Here is a 19,658-nt window from a genome sequence, read left to right on the forward strand (position 1 = left end):
TTCTTGACTCTGATGCAGCCGCAGTCACTTCTTTCTGGACTTTAGCAATGTCCCGTCGATGTTTGTTTGTTCAACTTCATAATAATGCTTTTTCACTGCAGACAAATATCAGTTTCAAATCTCAGTTATCGGTCAACCCCTACTTAAAACCATTTATCTTCACAGTCACACCTACAGGTATGGTCAATTCAGAGTCTCAAATTAACCCTAATCCCAATCTGCGTGTCTTCAGACTGTAGGAAGAAGCTTGTGAACCTGGAGAGAACCCACGCTTACATGGGGAGAGCATGCAAACTCCTCACAGAAAGGCCCTGGTTAGTTCGACCCGGGATGTGAACCCAGAACCTTCTTGCTGTGAAGCGAGTATCAGCAGTTAAAGTTGCTTTAGGGAATCAAAAGTACAAAACTACCTAGCCCTTTTTTGTGAACGTTTTTCTGAAATACTGGGATTCTTTGTTCTCTTTGGACCTCGAAACAATTTGGAAAACTAAAAAGCATCGTGGAGGGAAGTTTAGAGTGAACAAATCTCTTATCATGCAAACCTACAGCTGCAGGCTACGCCAGCACCTACGAGATATCGCTCTCAAAACCACACACGTAAAGGTCATGGTAGTGCCAGGGGGTAAGTCTGTGGGAGTCATCCTCTGGGGATCATGAACGTCTGTACAAAACTTCCATTTGACAGTAGTTGAGATACTTAAGTCTGGATCAAAGTGGTGCATTGTTTCAGTTTGTGAATTTCATCTTACTGTTTTCCCGGGATGTGATTTTACAAAAACCCTTTTCCCCAGAACGCTGCAGATATTTTTGTGTTTAGTGACTTCTCCTTTTGAAACATCTCCCATGTTTTGCAGGCATTTTAAATTCCAGAAGTGTTCTTGCGTGCTTTTTCAAGTCTTATATGTGACATAATCCTTTCCCACTGGTGTTACGTGTGCCACGTCTCTCCTGTGTGTTTGAAAAAATGCGTATCTTCACATATTTTCCCACGTGTCACACTTGAACATTTTCTAACCAGTGCATATAGTATCCAGGTGAATCTTTTTACCTTGGCAAAGTTACACAAATCCACCCTGTGACTGTTGTTTTTTTTAATTTAAATTATTTCTCTCTTTGAACTCTGGCTCTGAATTTCTGGTTGATTCTGAGTTTTTGTGGTTGTCTCTTGTGTTATCTCGGGTTGGTTCCCATCTGTATCAGAGTTGTGAGACAGGAGCAGGCAAATATTGTTTATGTCAGTCAATCACGTGACCTTTGACACACGCAATTCACATGTCACCTGCCTCTCAAATAACTGAATTCTATATCAATACCTTCATAACATCAATCTAGCCAGACAGTTGGTTAGTACAACAACAATAACAAAACACACAAACCAGAGACAACCACACACAAGCTCCCACATCTCAGTCTTGAGATGTTATGAGTTTGATTTAACCCTCTGAACACTAAGCCATTTTTTCCTATTTTTGGTCCGCTGCGTCACCTCGTGTAATAATGCTTCAAATCTCAACCCTGTAATGTACAGTCAAGTTACATGCACTTTTTTTTCAGAACAACTTAGGCTATCAGGATATGTATGCTTCAGTGATATCACATGAATGTATAACTAGTTATATGACCATAAAGACAAAAGAAAAAAACAAAACAGAAATTTAATTTCACAGACATTAATCACAATAACACTCCAAGCAACAATGATGAAGATTTTTCCCTCTTGAAAGCTGTTCTTTGAAGCCTTGGCTATAAGATAAAACAATCCATAAACATTTTTACTAATGCAAATCAAAAGTTATGTACATTTTTCTAAAAATAGTCCTTTGATTTTTCAACCCAAAAAGTCACTTGTGTCATCCTGCAAAGCAGTTCCTGTCTGCAGCGACAGAGGAGTGTCAGCGGTAGTAGTAGAAGTAGGAGTAAACAGGAGGAGTGAGAGGTCCTGTTTTCAGTGTAAAATCTTTTTTCTTTTTTTCGACCAGTAGACAACACAGTGTCTGATTGGTACAAATCTGTAACAAAGCCTCTGATTGGTCAAAGTGTATCCAAGATGGACGGCTAGAAGTCCACTGACAACAACATCAGTAGCCTTTTACTTAATAGGATAAAAATGATCCTAAAAGTCATTCAATGTTGGATTTATCATCATGGACATGTTGTACAAAGTCACCGGAAAGACACTGAAGTTCCATGCCGCACTACAAATCTTCTGCAAGGGCCACGATCGCACAGAAGCCCTGCCTGGAACGGCGCAGGTGTTAGTATCTCGTCAAAACAAGAACACAACAGGAAACAAACGTAAGTTGCATAAACTGATCAAATGTTATGAGGACTTTTATATCATGACGCCTTTCTGTCGCATACCACAGGTTCGGGCTCAGACGTTAAAAGGTGGATTGAAAGTAAAGTCGACTGCAACATTGAAATTTTCCGACTCTAAACCCTCAGTGCAGCATCATTTCTTGCTGCTTCTAGACACTGTGAATAGTTTTCTTCTGTGATGTCTAGACACCCTGAGGAATGCTGCATTTTTTGGTTGTTTTTTATGTATTTTTGTCCATTCTTCTCTCCATCCTGTATAGCGAGTGTATTTGATGATGTATGGCGTACGGTGTAATTAAGCCAATGAGTTTACAACGCAGACGTTGCACCAAGCACCCACCAAGTCATAAATACAAGTAATGACGTGAGACTGGGTTCACACTGCGGTTAAAAAAGGAAATGAAAAGCCTTTCTTATTTTTATGCAACCAACACCATTGGCAGTTTTTACTGTCTGTGGACAGTGTACTGTACTAGAGGGGAAAAGAACATGGCCAAGGAAATGGTTCAGCACACTGGCCGTTGCTCAAAGGTAAAATGCATCGGGCGATATCTTTTTTTTTCATTCTTCACTGCTTTATGCGTAGTAGCATATTGGGTTCAACAGTAAATCTCCACCTGTCTGCGTCCGACTCTCAGGTCGCTGTTGAGAAAACTTTTTCTCAAATTACCTCTTCACCAGATGTTCACCTGTACATTATCATAACAAGATGTTTAAAACACATTGCTTTTAAAATTTTAACTCTTACTTAGCGACAAAAAAGCCCTACATTTAATTTATTTACAGTATAAAAGAAAAGCGGAATAAATTATCTAAGTGAATTATTATAACAGGCTATATTTTGATGGGTTTGTTTAAATCTATAGAGTCTTATTTCATAAGGCGATCGTATGTTTTCACACTCCTATACAGTATAGTAGTAGCAGTAAAACAGCATTGAAATAAATTTGTGGTAAAAAAAAAAGGAAGTCATTTTGAAATGTAGTGAAGCAGAAGTGTGATGTTTAAAACTGAAATACTCAAGTTAAATACAAGTATGTCGAAATTGTACTCACATTAAAACTTCAGTGTAAATACTGTTCAATCCGAAATAATCTGATCTGTTTTGCAACGAATGAACGTAAGTGGTTATAAATATGACACATGCATATAAGGTGCGTCTCAAGCTCAGGCAGGTTTCATTCTCAGATATGTTCTAAAATTGAAAGCAACATTTGTGCAATGAGCATAACCACATTTAAATGAATACGAGGAAGTGCTGTCTCACACGGACCGGTGTACTTTCTTTTCTTTTTTTTAATGCTCACAGGAAGTGAAACCCTTCAATGGGCACAGATAACTGCTCTTGGTCATTACTGGCTCTTCACACTGTTTCTGCCTCATGAGAGAACACAAAGGTGCAGCAGGATTTACTGCTGACTGAGCTAAATACCCAGAGATGGGATTTGGGGAGGACCTGCGCTGTCCACAGGCACATGCAGCAGTCATGCGACTGCTGGACTCAGAGCTTCACTTGATGGAGGTCATGAACAAGTGGATGGGTCAGCGGGCAAAGAGCGAGCGGGAGTTTTCGGTGCAGCTGCACAACATGGCTGCCATGGTGGAGAAACAGGAGCGACCTCAGCTTGGAGCAGGACAGGACCACATCAGCCAGCTCAACAAGGTGAGGTCGTATACATCACTATCTGATCATCACCAGTCTCTCCAGTGGAGGAGAACCACTGCACGTGCGACTGCAAACTGTCTGACTGTTCATTTCAGTGTTATCAGAATTGATTGAGGATTAGATTAAAAAACAATCCATCATTGATCCATATGGGGGAAATTTGGTATTAAGTGGTGAAATAAATTTGCAACCAACCAAGAGGACTTTTTTCAATTTAATTGTTGTATCTTAGGTTTTTCACATCGGGGCATAGTCATATTAGAGGAAGAATGAATTCCCTAATTAGAGTTTACCTTGTGATTTTAATGTTGTTTTGCTGTGAACACAAATTAGTTTAATTTTTCAGAGGTTTAAAAACAAAAACAAATGTTGTTATAAATTAGAAAAAAACTAACATATATTCTAAAGTGACTGCTGAGGAGTCATTTTGCATTTACGTGCAATGTACAAAATACGGGGGCGTCGCAACAGGGAAAGGCCACGCAGGCGATTGCTTGGGGCCCCGAGCTAAGAGGTGACAAAGAGACTGCATGGAGGCTCCACGCCACTAGCTTTCTGCCAAAAGCAGAAAGTGTATGATGTGTCTGGGAATGGTGAGGGGGGTTGGCAACTTTACTACCTTTTGCCTGGGCCCCAAGGTCCCTTGAACGAGTCCTATCTAAATCTATAAAAGTAGATTTTTACAAATTTACACAGTTATGAGAGGGCTCGTGTTTTGCCAAAGGTCATAGTTCAAATTCATTTAAATGTTTAAATATGTTTTCATATCCCATTATATGTTTAAATGCCCTGTGTCCCTGACCTTTTCCCTCTGTCTGTCAGTCATGGGGAGTGCTGGTCTCTCAGACAGACTTTCTCAGTCAGGTGATGAAGAAGCGCTCTGAGGATCTGCTGGACGGACCCATCAGCAAACTGACTCTGCTCATCAGAGACAAACAGCAGCTCCGCAAAACCTACGCAGAGCAGTGGAACCTACTGAGGCAGGAGCTCAGCAAGGTGTGTGACACACACGCACACACACGCACAAACACACACGATCTTCACACTATTTTTCCCATTAAAAAAATTGATATATTCACAATTAACCATTCATATCTCATTTGCTATGAAGCAATTTTTCATTTCTTTTACCAACCACTATTAGACATGGACCAACAAATACTAATCAAGTGTAATTATCAAGATGAGCTTAAGTCAATACCACTACCTGTTTCTGTTTTCTCCTATTTTTAAAAAATATTTAAAAATTCATTTTAGAAGCCAACAGTGCAAATTAACAGTGGTTTTAGTGGAGGGCATTTATTTATGTGACATTACAGCTTACAAGGAGCAGAATTTTGTGTTGCTGTTTTCTCCAGTATATCATCGTGACGTGTAGAAGAGACAGCCGTCGTGAAACGAGGTTCATCTCAAAACTTGCGGCTGCTGAACATTGTTCTTATCACCCAATTACATCAGGCACATGATGTGTTCATTTTCAGTGATAGACATTTTGTTGCAGCTTGCGCATTTGTCAGTTTGTTGATTTGCATTTTAACCCTGTGTGGTTACACAACACTTATGATGCGTGTAAGTCCGAGACACCATTAGATGAAGTTTTGCAGTACAGACTGCATCACCACAAAGGTCAGATCATTTCCTCATGCTGTGTGTTTCTCTCATGTCTGTTCCTCTGCAATGAAACATAATGTAGCCTCTGTCCACTTCCTGTGTCAAACAGTAGCGTGAGCATTTACCAACGCAGTTTTGTAACCACATGCTCCTGTGAAGCACGTTCATCCTCTTTGCTATATATTTTTCATCTGTGTGATGCTTCAGGTGACAAAAATAGAGCTGGAGAGACTGAAGAGCAGCTATAGACAGGCAGTGAGAGATGCAGCTCAGGCTAAGAGGAAGCACCAGGAGGCCAATAAAGGTGCGAATTTCTGGTACAACCCACTTCTCAGTTTCACACTGATGGCACCTTTTAAAAATATATATCACTGTGGGGAGTCTATGTGTATCGCCATCATATGCGTCATAATGTGTCGTCCTCTTCCTTTTATGTACAGACAAAGAGCGAGACAAGGCTAAAGGGCGCTACGTAAAAGCTTTGCTGAGACTTCACGAGCAACATAATGAGTATGTCCTGTCTGTGCGAGCCGCTCAAGTTTACCATCAGCACCACTACAGTCAGATCCAGCCCGCCCTGCTCAGCGCACTGCAGAATCTGCAGCAGGAGATGGTGCTCATACTGTAAGATGAAATATAGCCCACAGTGGAATGAATACTGTGTGTGTGTTGGTGTGTGTGTGTGTGTGTGTGTGTGTGCGTGTGTGTGTGTGTGTGCGTGTGTGCGTGCATTGTAGAAATGAGAAAATGAGAGATGCATCAAAGCTCATGAACCTTTTATTTACAGTGTGAATTTCAGCCCATTAGTTAAAAATATTTATAACCTCTCCACTAGCAACATTTTTCTAACTGCAACATACATCTTCTAACAGCAGTTTGTTCTAATTATCGTCATAACCTGCCTATGCCTGAGCTGATGCATTCCAATCAACATTAAGCTGTATTCATTTTCCACTAACTTTATAATAACGACACTTGAACATGCTGCTGAGGGCAAGTCAGCAAGTCAATCTGGTCCTTCTTATCTTCTGCTCTGGAAAAGAGGAGCAATGTCAATGTTGTTTGAACTGAACTAAATCTTTGAAAACCGTCCACGAAAACAAACAGGGCAACATCTGCGCATTATGTGTAACGCATGTTGTCATGTGCCCTCCCTGACCTCTGCACCAGAAAGGAGATCCTGCAGGAGTATTTTGACATCTCCACTCTCCTCCACCATGAAGTGGTGCGGATCCACAGGGAGATGGCTTCTGCTCTCACGGCCATCGACCCGCACAGAGAATACGACAGCTTCGTTCACCAGAACAGGTAGACAGTGGCAAACTCTTCCTCTCAGATATCCACCACGCAGAGCAAAGTTGCCTTAAACTGTGTGTGTGTATACGTGTGTGTGTGTTTGTGTGTGTGTAGGTCTGTGAAGGAGATTCCTGCTTGTGCAGAGTTTGATTGTAGCCTGCTGGAGGACACGGAGAAGCTGAACCCCAAAGAGATTGAACTGAACGACCTCACGCTTGAGACAATCCAGCACAAGTGAGGAACAGACATCTTAATCTAAAATCAGATCACTAAACGAATTTCCTTCTTTTTTATAACATCTCAACGACTTCCTCCTCCTTGCCTTCCTTCATTGTGTTTGCATCTGATTTCCTGTGACTGTTCTGCATCAATTGCTTCCTCTCCCAGACTCACTGCGGTCGAAGAGGAGCTGCTGGACCTGGCTCGGACTCTGGCCTCCCAGCAGGCCGCTGTCGAACAGCTGGAGCTGGAGCTGGAGGCGGAGCAGGATGGTGTCAAAAAGGGCCAGAGGTGAGCAGAACACAGACATGAGCCAGAATCAATCAACCCCTGATGCCGCATTCAGAGGTTACAGAGGAAAGTATATTGAGAAAATATAAAAGCACACAGCCTCAGGTAACTGTGAAGACAAACTACCAAAGTTTGCCTCTGTGGGCTTCCGTTCCCGTCGGGAGAGTTCAGCGTGTTCTTGGCTCGCCCGCAGCTAATAGCCAGTGTGGTCTCATGGGGGCAGTAAGAGCCTTATGAATTATAATACAGTCATATGGTCAGAGTTACGGAGCCCAATCCCCTCCTTTGTTTTGGTTGGCGAGGCTGTTTGAAGGTGTTCGACGTTCGCCGTCCTGCGGGAGTGAACGAGCCGTTAACAAGCTCCTGGAGGACACAGCCGGAAACAGCACGTGTTACGATGGAAGAAAATTTGTGAAGTCAGTGGTGTTAGTTAGCGGAGGTTACGCCGCACTTTGGCCCTGGATTTTAAAAGTAATTCTTTGTAAATCAACAGTGACCATCTGTTTGATTGATTAGTGGGACCTGTGAGGCGACATGGCTCAGGAAGAGGAGCGGTCATCCAGTGATCAGTAGTGGACCCCCAACTGCCCCTGGTGCAGTGAGTGAATGTTGTGTATGAGTGTGTTGTTGTAAAGCACTTTGGGTGGTCAACAGATCATAAAAGCAATATATAAATCAAGTGGCCATTCAATTTTCCTCTCGTAGCTGAGGATCTGTAAACCTAACGCCAGACTAACTGCACTTTCATGCTTCCTGTTCACCATCACTTTGTTATTAATTCAAAAGCATTGGTGAAGCATTACTCATATTAAATGGTTACATTTGGCCTGTTCTTTACAGTTGACAGAACAGTCTCACCACAAAGAAACTAATCTGCAGCTTTCAATTATATAACACCATCATTTAATCATTCTTTGTTTGCAAAAGTACAGATCATGTTTTCTGTTGTTCTGAGCTCTTTAAATAGATCTCATCCATGTTGGCTGAAAGGTTAAAGCAATAGTTTTAGACATCATTGGAAATACCCTTGTTTTGTTTCTGGTGGAAATCTAAATGAAAAATGACTGATCTCACTCATGTCTGTATGTTTGATACGAAGCTGCAGCCGGCACCCAGTCATTAAATTAGATTCAAATCAATTGTATCTGTATAATGTCAAATAACAAGGCGCTTTACATAGTGAAGTAGAGACCCTATGACAGAGAAACCCAACAGTTCCCACAATGAGCAAACCACCTACAATATCAAGAAGGCAAGTCCTGCAGTATTGTTGTATAGGAATTACAGTTAAACTGCTAAATAAATCCTTGCATAAGCAAATTTAGGGGAGCAAGTTTTGATTATTATATCGATTAATCTACCATCCATTTTTCATGAAAAAAGGCCCATCATATTTTCACAGAGACTAAGGTGGCATCTTTAAGTTCCTTCATTTATGACCAAATGTCGAAAATAAAACATAAAAGCAGAAAAGTCTTACATTTCAGAAGCTGGAGAAGAGAATGTCTGGTATGTGTCCTTGAAAAATGATCGCAACACATGATTATTATTAATATTGTTGCTGATTAATTTCCTGACAGCTGATGAATGGTTTCAGCTCTAACCAGATTACCTTAGGGGGACTGACTAAGTGGGCACATAATGGAGCTGCGACCACAGTGTGCTCACTGTGCGGTGTGTGTGTGTGTGTGTGTGTGTGTGTGCGTGCTGTAGAGGAACTACGAGGTGATGGGGCAAATACAACGTCCACGGAGGGAGGCGGAGCTGGTCATTAGGGGTCAAGCGGGTGCCCACTAACAGGTGATCCCAGCCGTGCAGCAGCTTATCCTGTTCTGTTGAAGCTTGTGTTTACTATCTATACGGACCTCTACACTCAAGCCTCTGCTCATTTGAAGATCAGGTTTAGGACTTCTGGGTCATTTCAGGTTTACTCGACCAGGGCTGACTAAGCTCTTGTTAGAGAAGCCCTGTTATTGATTTCGTGAGTCAATAGGAGGCATCTGCAAATGTATTTGCACAAGCAGACGCTTTTTTATTGATGTTTGCACTATGTAATTGTGTCACTTGTGTGGTTTTATCGACTTGCTCATCCCTTTGTGTTGCTCACTCTCATCTGGTCCTACACAAATGTACTTTTTCCGATGTTCAGCCGCTCTCTGTTTTTTTTCCAGGGTCTACCAGTTTAGCAAGAGACATGCACTGGAGCAGTGCCGGCAGCAGGTTGTTCTGTCTCAAGGCACGAGAGCCAAGCTGGAGGCTCAGAGACTCATTCTGAAAGAGAAACTGGACCAGCTGGGCTCCAAAGATCCTCCTTCTGCCCTCAAACTGGACCCAGACACCATTTCACTTTCATCAACCTCAAGCCATGTATGTTCTCTCTGTCAGAAGGTTCTCCTTCCTTGGCATACTTCCTAATCAGATTTGTTCTGTCAGGAAGCCACAGAAAACAACTCATGAAATGAGTGTTGTGATTCAAATCCAAGTCCAGAGCCTAAAGCTTGAGAATAAATAATGGAATTATTGACAGCAGTTTCATCAGGCTAATTTGACTACCAATCATAAATAACACAAGTTTAATGTTAGATATTGTCCCTAACTTTGTTTGTCCCTAACACTGTTAATCACTTCAGAGCTCTGGTCCACATCAAGAGATTAAACCGAAAGGAACCATTATCTTTGATCTACAGATGTACATGATTTCTCTCACAAGTCGCTCTGCAAGCTGTAATTTGTCCTTAGTGATAATTATCCTATAATTAACCCTAACCCTTAAAATTAGCATTGAGCATGTGAGAGTGCTGACTTTAGCATTCATCTCAAAGCACCACCGTGGCAGTAAAGCTTCGACAAGCATGTGTTGCTATTGGAAATATACCAAATAAGTAGTTTCAATGTAATAGTAGATAAAAATGAGTGTTGCAAAGACACTTTTGCTGTTATTGATATGATGTTGCCCTTGAAGTTCTTTGTATGTTTTTTTATTCGAGGAACACCGCCAAACTCCTTCCAAACTCATGGATGGGATCATTAACAATCTGAGTGGCCTGTTTAAATCAAAATGTGAGGTACGTTAAACAATTATAGTGTTTATAATCACACAGTAAACGATAATAGATCAAGAATAATTGATTATACTGTAGAACAATATCTACAGTATTTCTTAATGTGTTGCTGAGGAGCACACGGTTGTTCCAGTTGAAGGACACTTCCCCTCCTCAGTCCAACGCCTTCCTGCTCGTAACTTTCTACTCTCAAACCTCACACCACACAACAAACACCCCACCATGTTTCGGTGAAAGTGTCGGAATTTCAAAGTGTAGCCTAACGTGCAGGCACATGATCTTTCTTTGGTGTCTCACGCCCCTGAAGGCACCACGGGACTTATTGAGGTCAGCTTTGTCGGTCAAGTTACTACTTTCCAAAATTTCTGCCTGACCTAAAACTAAGTTTACTTCTCAGGCAGCCAGTTCCCGTTCATGTCGTCGTTTTATCACTGCAGACAGATGATAGGACACTGGGAGCCGACTCGCCTGCACACAGTCTCTCAACATGAACAGGCCTTGTGCAGAATTTTTTTCAGTTTTTAATCTGCAAGAGACAAAAAAAAAAGACTGCATTCATGCTGTTAAAGATAATTTGGGGCAAATAATGTTTTAATGTCTATAATGTTTTGGACTTCAAGTCTGAATTATTTGAAGTGTGAACTTCTTCTCCCTCTCCAACTCCCAATACACTGTGGTACCCTGGAGGCAGTAAGGGGGGTGCAGTTAGACTTTAAAGTATCACAGACTCTTCTTTGAAGTATCGCCATATAATATCTGCAGAATCATCCTAAAACTATCCAATATTACTTTTTATTGTTTCATTATTCATGTCAGCTTTAACGATTCTGCTTTCCCCTGTTCCTGCCTCCAGGTGCTTCCAGTCCTCAACCTGCCGCAGGATGTGGAACGTCCTCTGGGGCAGCAGGACTGGTACCACGGAGCCATTCCTAGACTGGAGGTCCTGCAGCTGCTGAAGAGTGATGGGGACTTCTTGGTGAGGCAGAGTCAAGAGAAACAGGGTTATGTGCTCTCTGTGTGGTGGGATGGGTCCTGCAAGCATTTCCTGATTCAGAACACAGATGTAAGTATCCCTCCTCAATACGACAGATTTTTTTTGTATTCAGCAGGTCAAAAGTTTTTGAAGGCCTCAATTTCTCCAGTTGTGTCATGTCTCAGTGTTTCTGAAAATTAAAGATTAAAACAAATTAAGAACAAAGCGTTCATTGCTTATGTTTGTAGCATTTTAGGGAGTTCCCAAATGTTTTGACTTGTAGTGTATGTTGTTCATAGATTGAATACATGTGTAAGTTTTAGTAATTAAGGCCAAATATGATGGTAAAAATGGATGTAATGTTTCCTTCCCCGTTTTGTTTCTATAAGTTATGAACACCGGTAAATGTTATGGCATGGTGTTATTTTACCTCTCAAGTGGAGTTGAGATGTTTTAAAGAATTTCGCCATTTAGGAATATATTTTTATGAATTATTTTTTCTCTAGCCCATGTGTTTGCACGTCAGTGAACTTCTGTAAATGCCTCACTATTTTTGTGTCAGTAGAATCTGTACCGTCTGGATGGACAAGGCTTCCACAGCATCCCACTGCTGATCCATCATCTGATGGCCTCACAACAACACGTTACCAAGAGGGGTGGCGTGGTGCTGATGAAACCTGTAGTGAGGGTACAGTAGTGCTACAACACACACACACACACACGCACACACACACACACACACACACGCACACACACGCACGCACACGCACACACACGCACACGCACGCACACGCACACACACGCACGCACGCACGCACGCACGCACGCACACACGCATTATTCCTTAAAAGGGCCATTATCCATTTGTTAGATCAACTAACACACAATTTCAATGTACTAACAGTTGATTAATGTACTTCCACATTAAGCACTTATGGAAAGATACATCTGCTCTTTGACAATCTTTCCTTTAACCTCTCTTCTTTGTCATTTTCTGTCCTTCTGTGCTGGTCTCACAGTTTAAAACAGAAACAACTTGTGTTTCTTATTGTTCACTTTTTGACCTGATTAGGACAAGTGGGTCCTGGAACACGATGATGTTATCTTGGGACAGCTCATTGGACGGGTGGGTACGCTTGACCTCTGTTGGCAAACACTGGCCATTCCATGGCCATGAACAGTGTGTCCACTTGTTTGTCATCTCAAATGTTTTTTTCAACATATTTGCATGAAACGTTTTGGCTAAAGGGCAAAGACGACACGCACAGTGAGTCACAGCTAGTAATTTAAAATATGTTGTTATGGTTTCTCCTCTGCATACTTGAGAGAGAATTTGTGTTAGAATGATTGCAATGTGATGGGGGACAACATGCAAAGTCCTTTTTTTAAAGCAAAAGTGTAGCAGTTTGGATTAGAAATATAAAGTGGTCCTTAACAGCCCACTTTTTGTTACTATATACTTCTGTTGTTCAGAGATGGATTTTTACTTGTTACTAAACAAGGCTGAAATTGTGCAAGATACAAACTTGGTTTGTGTAATTCAAACAGCTGGAGTTTCATATTATCTACATCTGAACTTCAGCATTTTTCAACAGAGGATGTACTGTACAGTAGATGGCTTCCCCAAGCACTTACATTTTTATATTTTTACGGTCAGCAAGGACAGGAGGAACAACTACAGCAACCAGTAGTGGTGGTGTTTATTTCCCATTTCATCAGCAGTCACAAAATCGAGCATGGAGGGTTACATGTCAACAAGGATAATGCTCACTTTTGAGTGTGTGGAACTGTCCTATCTTGACTTAATTGGTGCTGGATCAGAAGCATACTCTGGTGAGAAAGAGGTTAAAAGTTAAAAAATAATAAACTGTAACTGGTCCTGTTGTTGTTGGTTCGACACAGGGGAACTTTGGAGAAGTGTACAGTGGTTGTTTACGCTCTGATAACGCTGACGTCGCTGTGAAGACCTGTAAAGAGAATCTGGCCCCAGAGCACAAGAGTAAGTTCCTGATGGAGGCCAGGTTAGTACACACACACACACACACACACACACACACACACACACACAGACACACGCGTGCAGAGACACACACGTGCACACGTGCACACACACACACACACCTACCTCTATGTGCCCCTGTCCAGGATCCTGAAACAGTACGACCATCCTAATATTGTGAAGCTGATCGGAGTGTGTACACAGAAACAGCCCATCTACATCGTCATGGAGCTTATTCAAGGTAAATATGATCCTGTTGGACGGAACATTTGTAACAGCTTCAAGATTAATTGCCCCATTATTGCTCCCCACTCCATCATCACTATGTGTGTGTGTGTGTGTGTGTGTGTGTACATTTCATAAGGTGGTGATTTTCTCTCCTTCTTGCGGCATGAGAGTCACAATATGAATCCTAAGATGTTGGTCAAGATGACAGAAAATGTAGCAGCTGGGATGGAGTATCTGGAGAGCAAGAAGTGTATCCACAGGTTGGTCAGTCAGTCCATGTTTGTTTTGCCCCTTTGTAAAGTTTACAGTGCTCTGTTTAATCATTGATTTAGGAACAGGTAAGATCGCGGTTTTATCTAATTGGTGGTTTGTTTTCTCATACATTTGGTCAGTGGTGGAATTTACTGTATGTAAATACATATACCAACAAAAAAGTGGTATGTACATCAAAGTGACAGATATTCTAATAATTCTGATATTGTTCTGAAATGAGCAACATAAGTATTTTTACTGGTGATACTCAAAAGCAATTTTGATTCTAACAGTACAGTAAAGTAGAAGCCAGTAGCCAAGCAGCTAAGGAACATGACTCTAAGCTCGTGCATGTATGAAACTATGACTCATTTTGTTTTAGCGCAATTATGTCACAACAAGGAAAAACACTTACTGTACAACAGCACTGGAATACCATCTGTCAAATGCTGTATATGACATAACAAAGATACATACACACCAAAACAAATGACAGTGTTCTTTGTGTTTTGATTTCCCCAAAACTGAGTGAGCCTCCATGGATTTAAAGCACAGCAAACACTAAAAGCTGTGCAGTGTGTTAGTCAAATTATTTATCAGGTGAAACTGAATTGGCTGCATATCAGAACAAAATTCATTTTACATTCAGTACAATGTTGTTTCAACAGGACCAAGTGTGGTGCAAGCTGCAGGCAGATATATCTCTAAGCCCTTACGACACATCCATCCCCAAAATCCATTTCACATAACTGCTGACCAAAGTGTACTTTCCCAGCAGCACTTCCACATATGAAGAGGTAGCAGTTAAATTGTCTATTGAAATTGAGGGATAAAGAGTTTCCTCAAATATTTGATTAACCGTTGTGTCCTCGAAGCTGAAGCTCGAAACCTGCAGGGTCTTTCACTTTAACGGAAAAGACAGAACAAGTATGACTGCATCACACGACCTTACATTCATTCTGAATACACAAGGTTTTTTTCCAAAGCAGTTCGGATTAAGTGCAGACTCATCAAAATGGAAGTTCCCCCAAATAAACAGTATTTTTAGAGACTTTTGCTAATGACCACATAAGTAACTAGCATGTGGCGTTGAGGTGGAGTCTAGAGAAGCCGATTGGTGCTGACAACTGTCCTGACTTCAGTTGGAGCTCACGCCACAGCTAAGATTGTAATATGACTCTTGTTCGAATGCAAGGGCAACCATATTCATTTCATGATTATCTGTTTGTTTAATGAGTCATTTATTTGCATTGCAACATTCATTCATGAATACGCTGAAAGTTCACTGAAAGAAGCACTTTGAAATTCAATAAATCAGAGTGGAAAGTCAAAATAATGAAATAAGCAAAGCTGCAAATGTTAAAATACAAAACAACCTATTGAGAGGAGACTCAAATAAATTGCATTTCAGATATCAATGGACAAATTATTTCACAGTTTTTTCCCCCATTATAACTCGTGGAACACAAGTTCTTTGTTCTAACTCGTGGTTACATGTAACACGGCAGTGCTTGACTGCCAAAGGCAATTTAAAAGGAGAGACTGTCAACTTATTGTGTAGGTGATAACCATTTAATATCTGGTACACTGGTAATACAGTTTTAAAATCTGATTAAAGAGAGACAGAGAGCCAAAGCAAGCATGCAGAACTGAGCGTGATGACTTCCTTTTTCAAATTGACACCACATCAAAAGACTGTGGCCTCCGTCATAAAGATCAAAAAAGTAGCCGACTAACAAAGCACGTCATGTCAGACGGATTAGAAAAAGCTGGCATCCTAATATACAGTGAAATACATGGAACTGCTCAGCTTCTTTATTCTGGAAATACTGTAAATGCAACATATAAGTGGGATTTGTTTTTTTTTCGCATGACCTTTGTGGTAATGCGCCCATGGAGTTTTGGAAGTGAAAGGTATGTCACGACTCCCCTGCAGCCTCGGGTGAGGCATCAGTGCCGGATGTTGTTGATGCTCCAGAGGACGAGACACGAGGTTGTGACATCCAGCTCATTACGGCAGCGTTGTAAGATTTGCCCAGCAGGGTCAGATCCGAGCAGGCTGCTGGGAGCTGCTCAGCCAGTAGCGCTGCATGCCAAAGTGTCTCTCATGCAAGAAGGCCTGCTCTCTCTCTCTCTCCTTCTAGTACTGCGTTCTATTGCTGTTTCTCGTGAAACAGAACATGATGGGGTTGTTTTTGTCCCTTTCACCATTTTTCATCTGCTTCCCAAAAAAAATCCCTCATACATCTTTCTCCCTCTTGTCTTCTTTTAAGGGACCTGGCAGCAAGAAACTGTCTGGTTGCAGAGCACAATGTGGTGAAGATCAGTGACTTTGGGATGTCCCGTCAGCAAGATGATGGCGTCTACTCTGCTGAGGGCGGCCTCAGACAGATCCCTGTCAAATGGACGGCTCCCGAAGCCCTGAACTACGGTACAACACAGCTCCCTCTGCCCTGCACTCACAGTCAGACGCACGTCTCCTCTCTCTGTCTGCCAAATGGACAATGAAAACCTGACAAAGACCTGTCTGTGCCTTTGCCACTGCCGCCACCTGCTGGTGATTTCAGGTCGTTACACCACAGAGAGCGATGTCTGGAGCTTCGGGGTCCTGCTGTGGGAGGCTTTCTCCATGGGAATGACGCCCTACACGACCATGACCAACCAACAGACACGGGACGAAGTGGAGAGAGGTGAAGGCTCATATCCATCACTCAGACATAAGATGTCAACGTGTGTGTGTTCAGATGCCACGAAGAGAAATTTCCGCTCCCCTCGTTATCTCTCTCTGGCACTGTGAGGCCTTTTCTGAATTCTTTGTTCCACAAAATGTGTGCAGTGTGCTTATACTGTCTCGATACCTGTTCTGACCGTGTGTGCTGTGTTTCAGGGTACCGCATGCCGGCTCCCCGCAGCTGCCCCGTGGAGATCTCCAGGCTTATGAGCAGCTGCTGGCAGTACGATGCCAAAAACAGACCGGCCTTCAAGAAGCTTCACGCGGAGCTCACTGCCATACGCAACAAAATGACATAATGAAAGTTTGCAATGATTTTTTTTTTGTAGTTGTTCTCAGGTTCATCGGTTCTTGTTTTTTCCATCACGAAGGTGTTGAAACCAATGTCTGTCTCAGAGACACCACATTGATGTGTTGAACTGACACAACCTCTTCAGGAGAGGCTGCCAACACATTCAGACAAGATGTTAGTTTTTAGTTTTAGTCGACACAGTCTAGTGGGCCAACTGTGTATGGTGTGTAGGGCACTTTCATGATTACCTCCGCCAAGGAGGTTATATTTTAGCATCTGTCCATTTGTTTGTTTGATTGTCAGAAGGATTATTATTGGAAGGATGGGACATGGTCCAAGAAATGACCCATTCAAATTTGGCGGATCCAGGAATTTTTTTAATACTTTATTTAACTTTTCTTGTTGTTGTTGTTGTTGTTGACATTTTCACTAATTTCCCAGGCAATAGTGCATGGATCTTGATGGAAAAAAACCCAGGTATATTTAAGGGGACTGGTATCTATGAGTGTGTGCAATTTGATAGGGCTTGATTCAATTTAAGGGGACTGTTGGGTCTCAGCGATGGTGTGCGCTCCGAGTTCAAAGCACAGCAGAGACTGAGACGGGTAATTCGACTGATGAAACCCCAGTCATTTTTGACAGTATAGTTGTATTTTCAATTTGTGCATAAAGCACCTATGGGGACACGTCGTAAATTAAAATAAAAATGTTTTAAACTTAGGAGAGCCAGAAATGCTGGTGTATTGATAAGAGTTAAATGCGACAAAGAATAATAGAAACAGGTTCAATGAATAAATGACAGAAATCAAATTTTTCATTTATCATCAACTCTTCTGACAGTGTGTTGTCATAGCCGCACAAGCAGGTTTTTTTTCTCCTCCGTCTTTGTGTGTGTACAAACTCAACAATGCAAGGACATATTTTCTACAATCTTTGTGACAATATTACTTCTTAAGATGATTAACTTTAGGAGCTCAAGGTCAAGGTCAACAAAAATATGCTCCTGAAATATCTCACATTTTCCAAGATACGTCTGCAAAGAATAGGGCTATAGCCCTTTTATTCATCAGAGAATTATTCCCCATCATATGATGTTTGTTGAGTATGGTATAGGTAAGGGCCTGAGGGTACTTCGCCACTAAGCTTCCTTCATTCAACCCTTCAGTCACATCAAGTCTGTGTTTGTGTGTCAAAGCCATAAACCTTTTTAAAAATGGTCTTGAGGGTAGTTTAAACTTAAAATGCTTTAAATGCTTAAAATGTTTCCATGTGGAGGAATAAAAAACAATAATGTAAGCCTGGCATATGTTGCAGTAAATTTAAGGAGGCAGCTTTCTGTCATCTACAGCCTTGTCCTTTACCTTTCGTTTACAGGAATAGTTAGTTTGGGCAAAGAAATCAGTTAAGTTTAGATCTTTATCGCAACAGGAACTTCATTTTGCAGCACACAATGGGCCTTTTAATACACAAAAACGTGACACATACACCAAGCCAGAATGGCCCAACACTCCCTTTACATTCTGTCAAGCTCCAACAAATTGCCATACACTTTTCACTCATTCATCAAGATCCATTTGCTATTCCCAGGGAAATTATTGAAAATGTAAAAAAAGAAAAAGAAAAAGCGCAACGTTAAAAAAAATCCTGGTTCGTTTCCAAAATGTAATGGATTCTTTTTTGGCACGTCTCATCCCTCCACCAAGTTGAAATCTGTTTAGCGTAATTCTGCTGACAAACAAACAAACAAACAAACTGACCAACAAACAAACGGACAGAGGTGAAAACATAACCTCCTTGGCGGCGGTAATAAAACACAATGAAACATTTAAAGATATTGAAAGTGCTAGTACCATGCAAGCAATCCAGAATTGAATAAATGGTGTATGGTTAAAAAATGAGGAAAAACTCAATGTGGTGTGATGAAAATGTAGAAGAGTTGAGACCACTCATTTCACATGAGACATTTGTTGCATAAAATTCTTTTGGTATATCTGCACATCATGGTGCAAAATCCTCAACCACAGGCTCATGTGATGACTCGAGGTCGGGACATTACTGACAAACACTTTGCATTTAAGAATGCAGGCCGACCTGTTCTGTTGGAGTCTATTACACTCAGTTATGTGATGGACAAAAATTGGGTTGGGACCAAACCCTGTGGTGAAAATGGGGGGGGGGACAAATGCTGGCTAATTAGAAAAATGATTTACTTAATCCATTTGTCACCATTTAAAACAAATAGCAAACTATAACTGCAAACTGAGAGAGGCCACACGTGGGCTGCATGCAGTCATAAATATTTGTGTCCTACCTTGTTAAAATGTTAGGAGTAAAAAGTTTTTTGATTGACAAAATTATGACATTTTTTAAATTTGTCAATTGTAAGAGAGATCCGGGCCAATAAAATAATGATAATTAATGAATAATAATACATTGGTAATGCCACTGTAAAATGAGACTGAGAGACCCAATGAGCATAATATATTTATTTTGTGTGTCGCTATTAATTTCAATGTTGTTTTGTTTTATTATTTGTTTGTTACCTCGTGTGGAAATATTTATTAGGACAATGTGTACATTTATTATTATTATTATTATTATTATTATTATTATTATTATAACCATTCCAATTGTACATGTATGCATTTGTGCTGTCAATGTATTTCTCATTAGGCAGAAACTTTGATCACATATTGTGACTGTGCTCCTTGATGAACTT

General features: G+C 41.2%; 1 protein-coding gene across 4 annotated transcripts; it reads left to right on the forward strand.

Annotated features, from left to right (window-relative positions):
• Positions 1-2,715: 2,715 nt before the first annotated feature.
• Positions 2,716-18,270, forward strand: fes (FES proto-oncogene, tyrosine kinase). Of its 4 annotated transcripts, none has more exons than XM_035628284.2 (19): positions 2,716-2,850; positions 3,629-3,982; positions 4,808-4,981; positions 5,804-5,900; positions 6,037-6,106; positions 6,767-6,904; positions 7,007-7,126; positions 7,280-7,402; positions 9,574-9,769; positions 10,390-10,467; positions 11,318-11,527; positions 12,003-12,125; positions 12,510-12,563; positions 13,340-13,458; positions 13,583-13,677; positions 13,801-13,924; positions 16,190-16,347; positions 16,484-16,606; positions 16,804-18,270. In XM_035628284.2, exons 2-19 carry the CDS (start codon positions 3,758-3,760, stop codon positions 16,944-16,946), a joined length of 2,370 nt encoding a protein of 789 aa, XP_035484177.2. In that variant the 5' UTR covers positions 2,716-2,850; positions 3,629-3,757; the 3' UTR covers positions 16,947-18,270. The 4 variants fall into 4 exon arrangements, with proteins under 4 accessions (XP_035484177.2, XP_035484173.2, XP_035484176.2 ...); XM_035628280.2 differs by having other exon boundaries at positions 2,717-2,850; positions 6,037-6,220; XM_035628283.2 differs by lacking the exon at positions 10,390-10,467 and having other exon boundaries at positions 2,717-2,850; positions 6,037-6,220.
• The last annotated feature ends 1,388 nt before the right edge of the window (positions 18,271-19,658 follow it).

The sequence above is a fragment of the Scophthalmus maximus genome, chromosome 4, assembly GCF_022379125.1.
Source record: "Scophthalmus maximus strain ysfricsl-2021 chromosome 4, ASM2237912v1, whole genome shotgun sequence".
Classification (NCBI taxonomy): Eukaryota; Metazoa; Chordata; class Actinopteri; order Pleuronectiformes; family Scophthalmidae; genus Scophthalmus; species Scophthalmus maximus.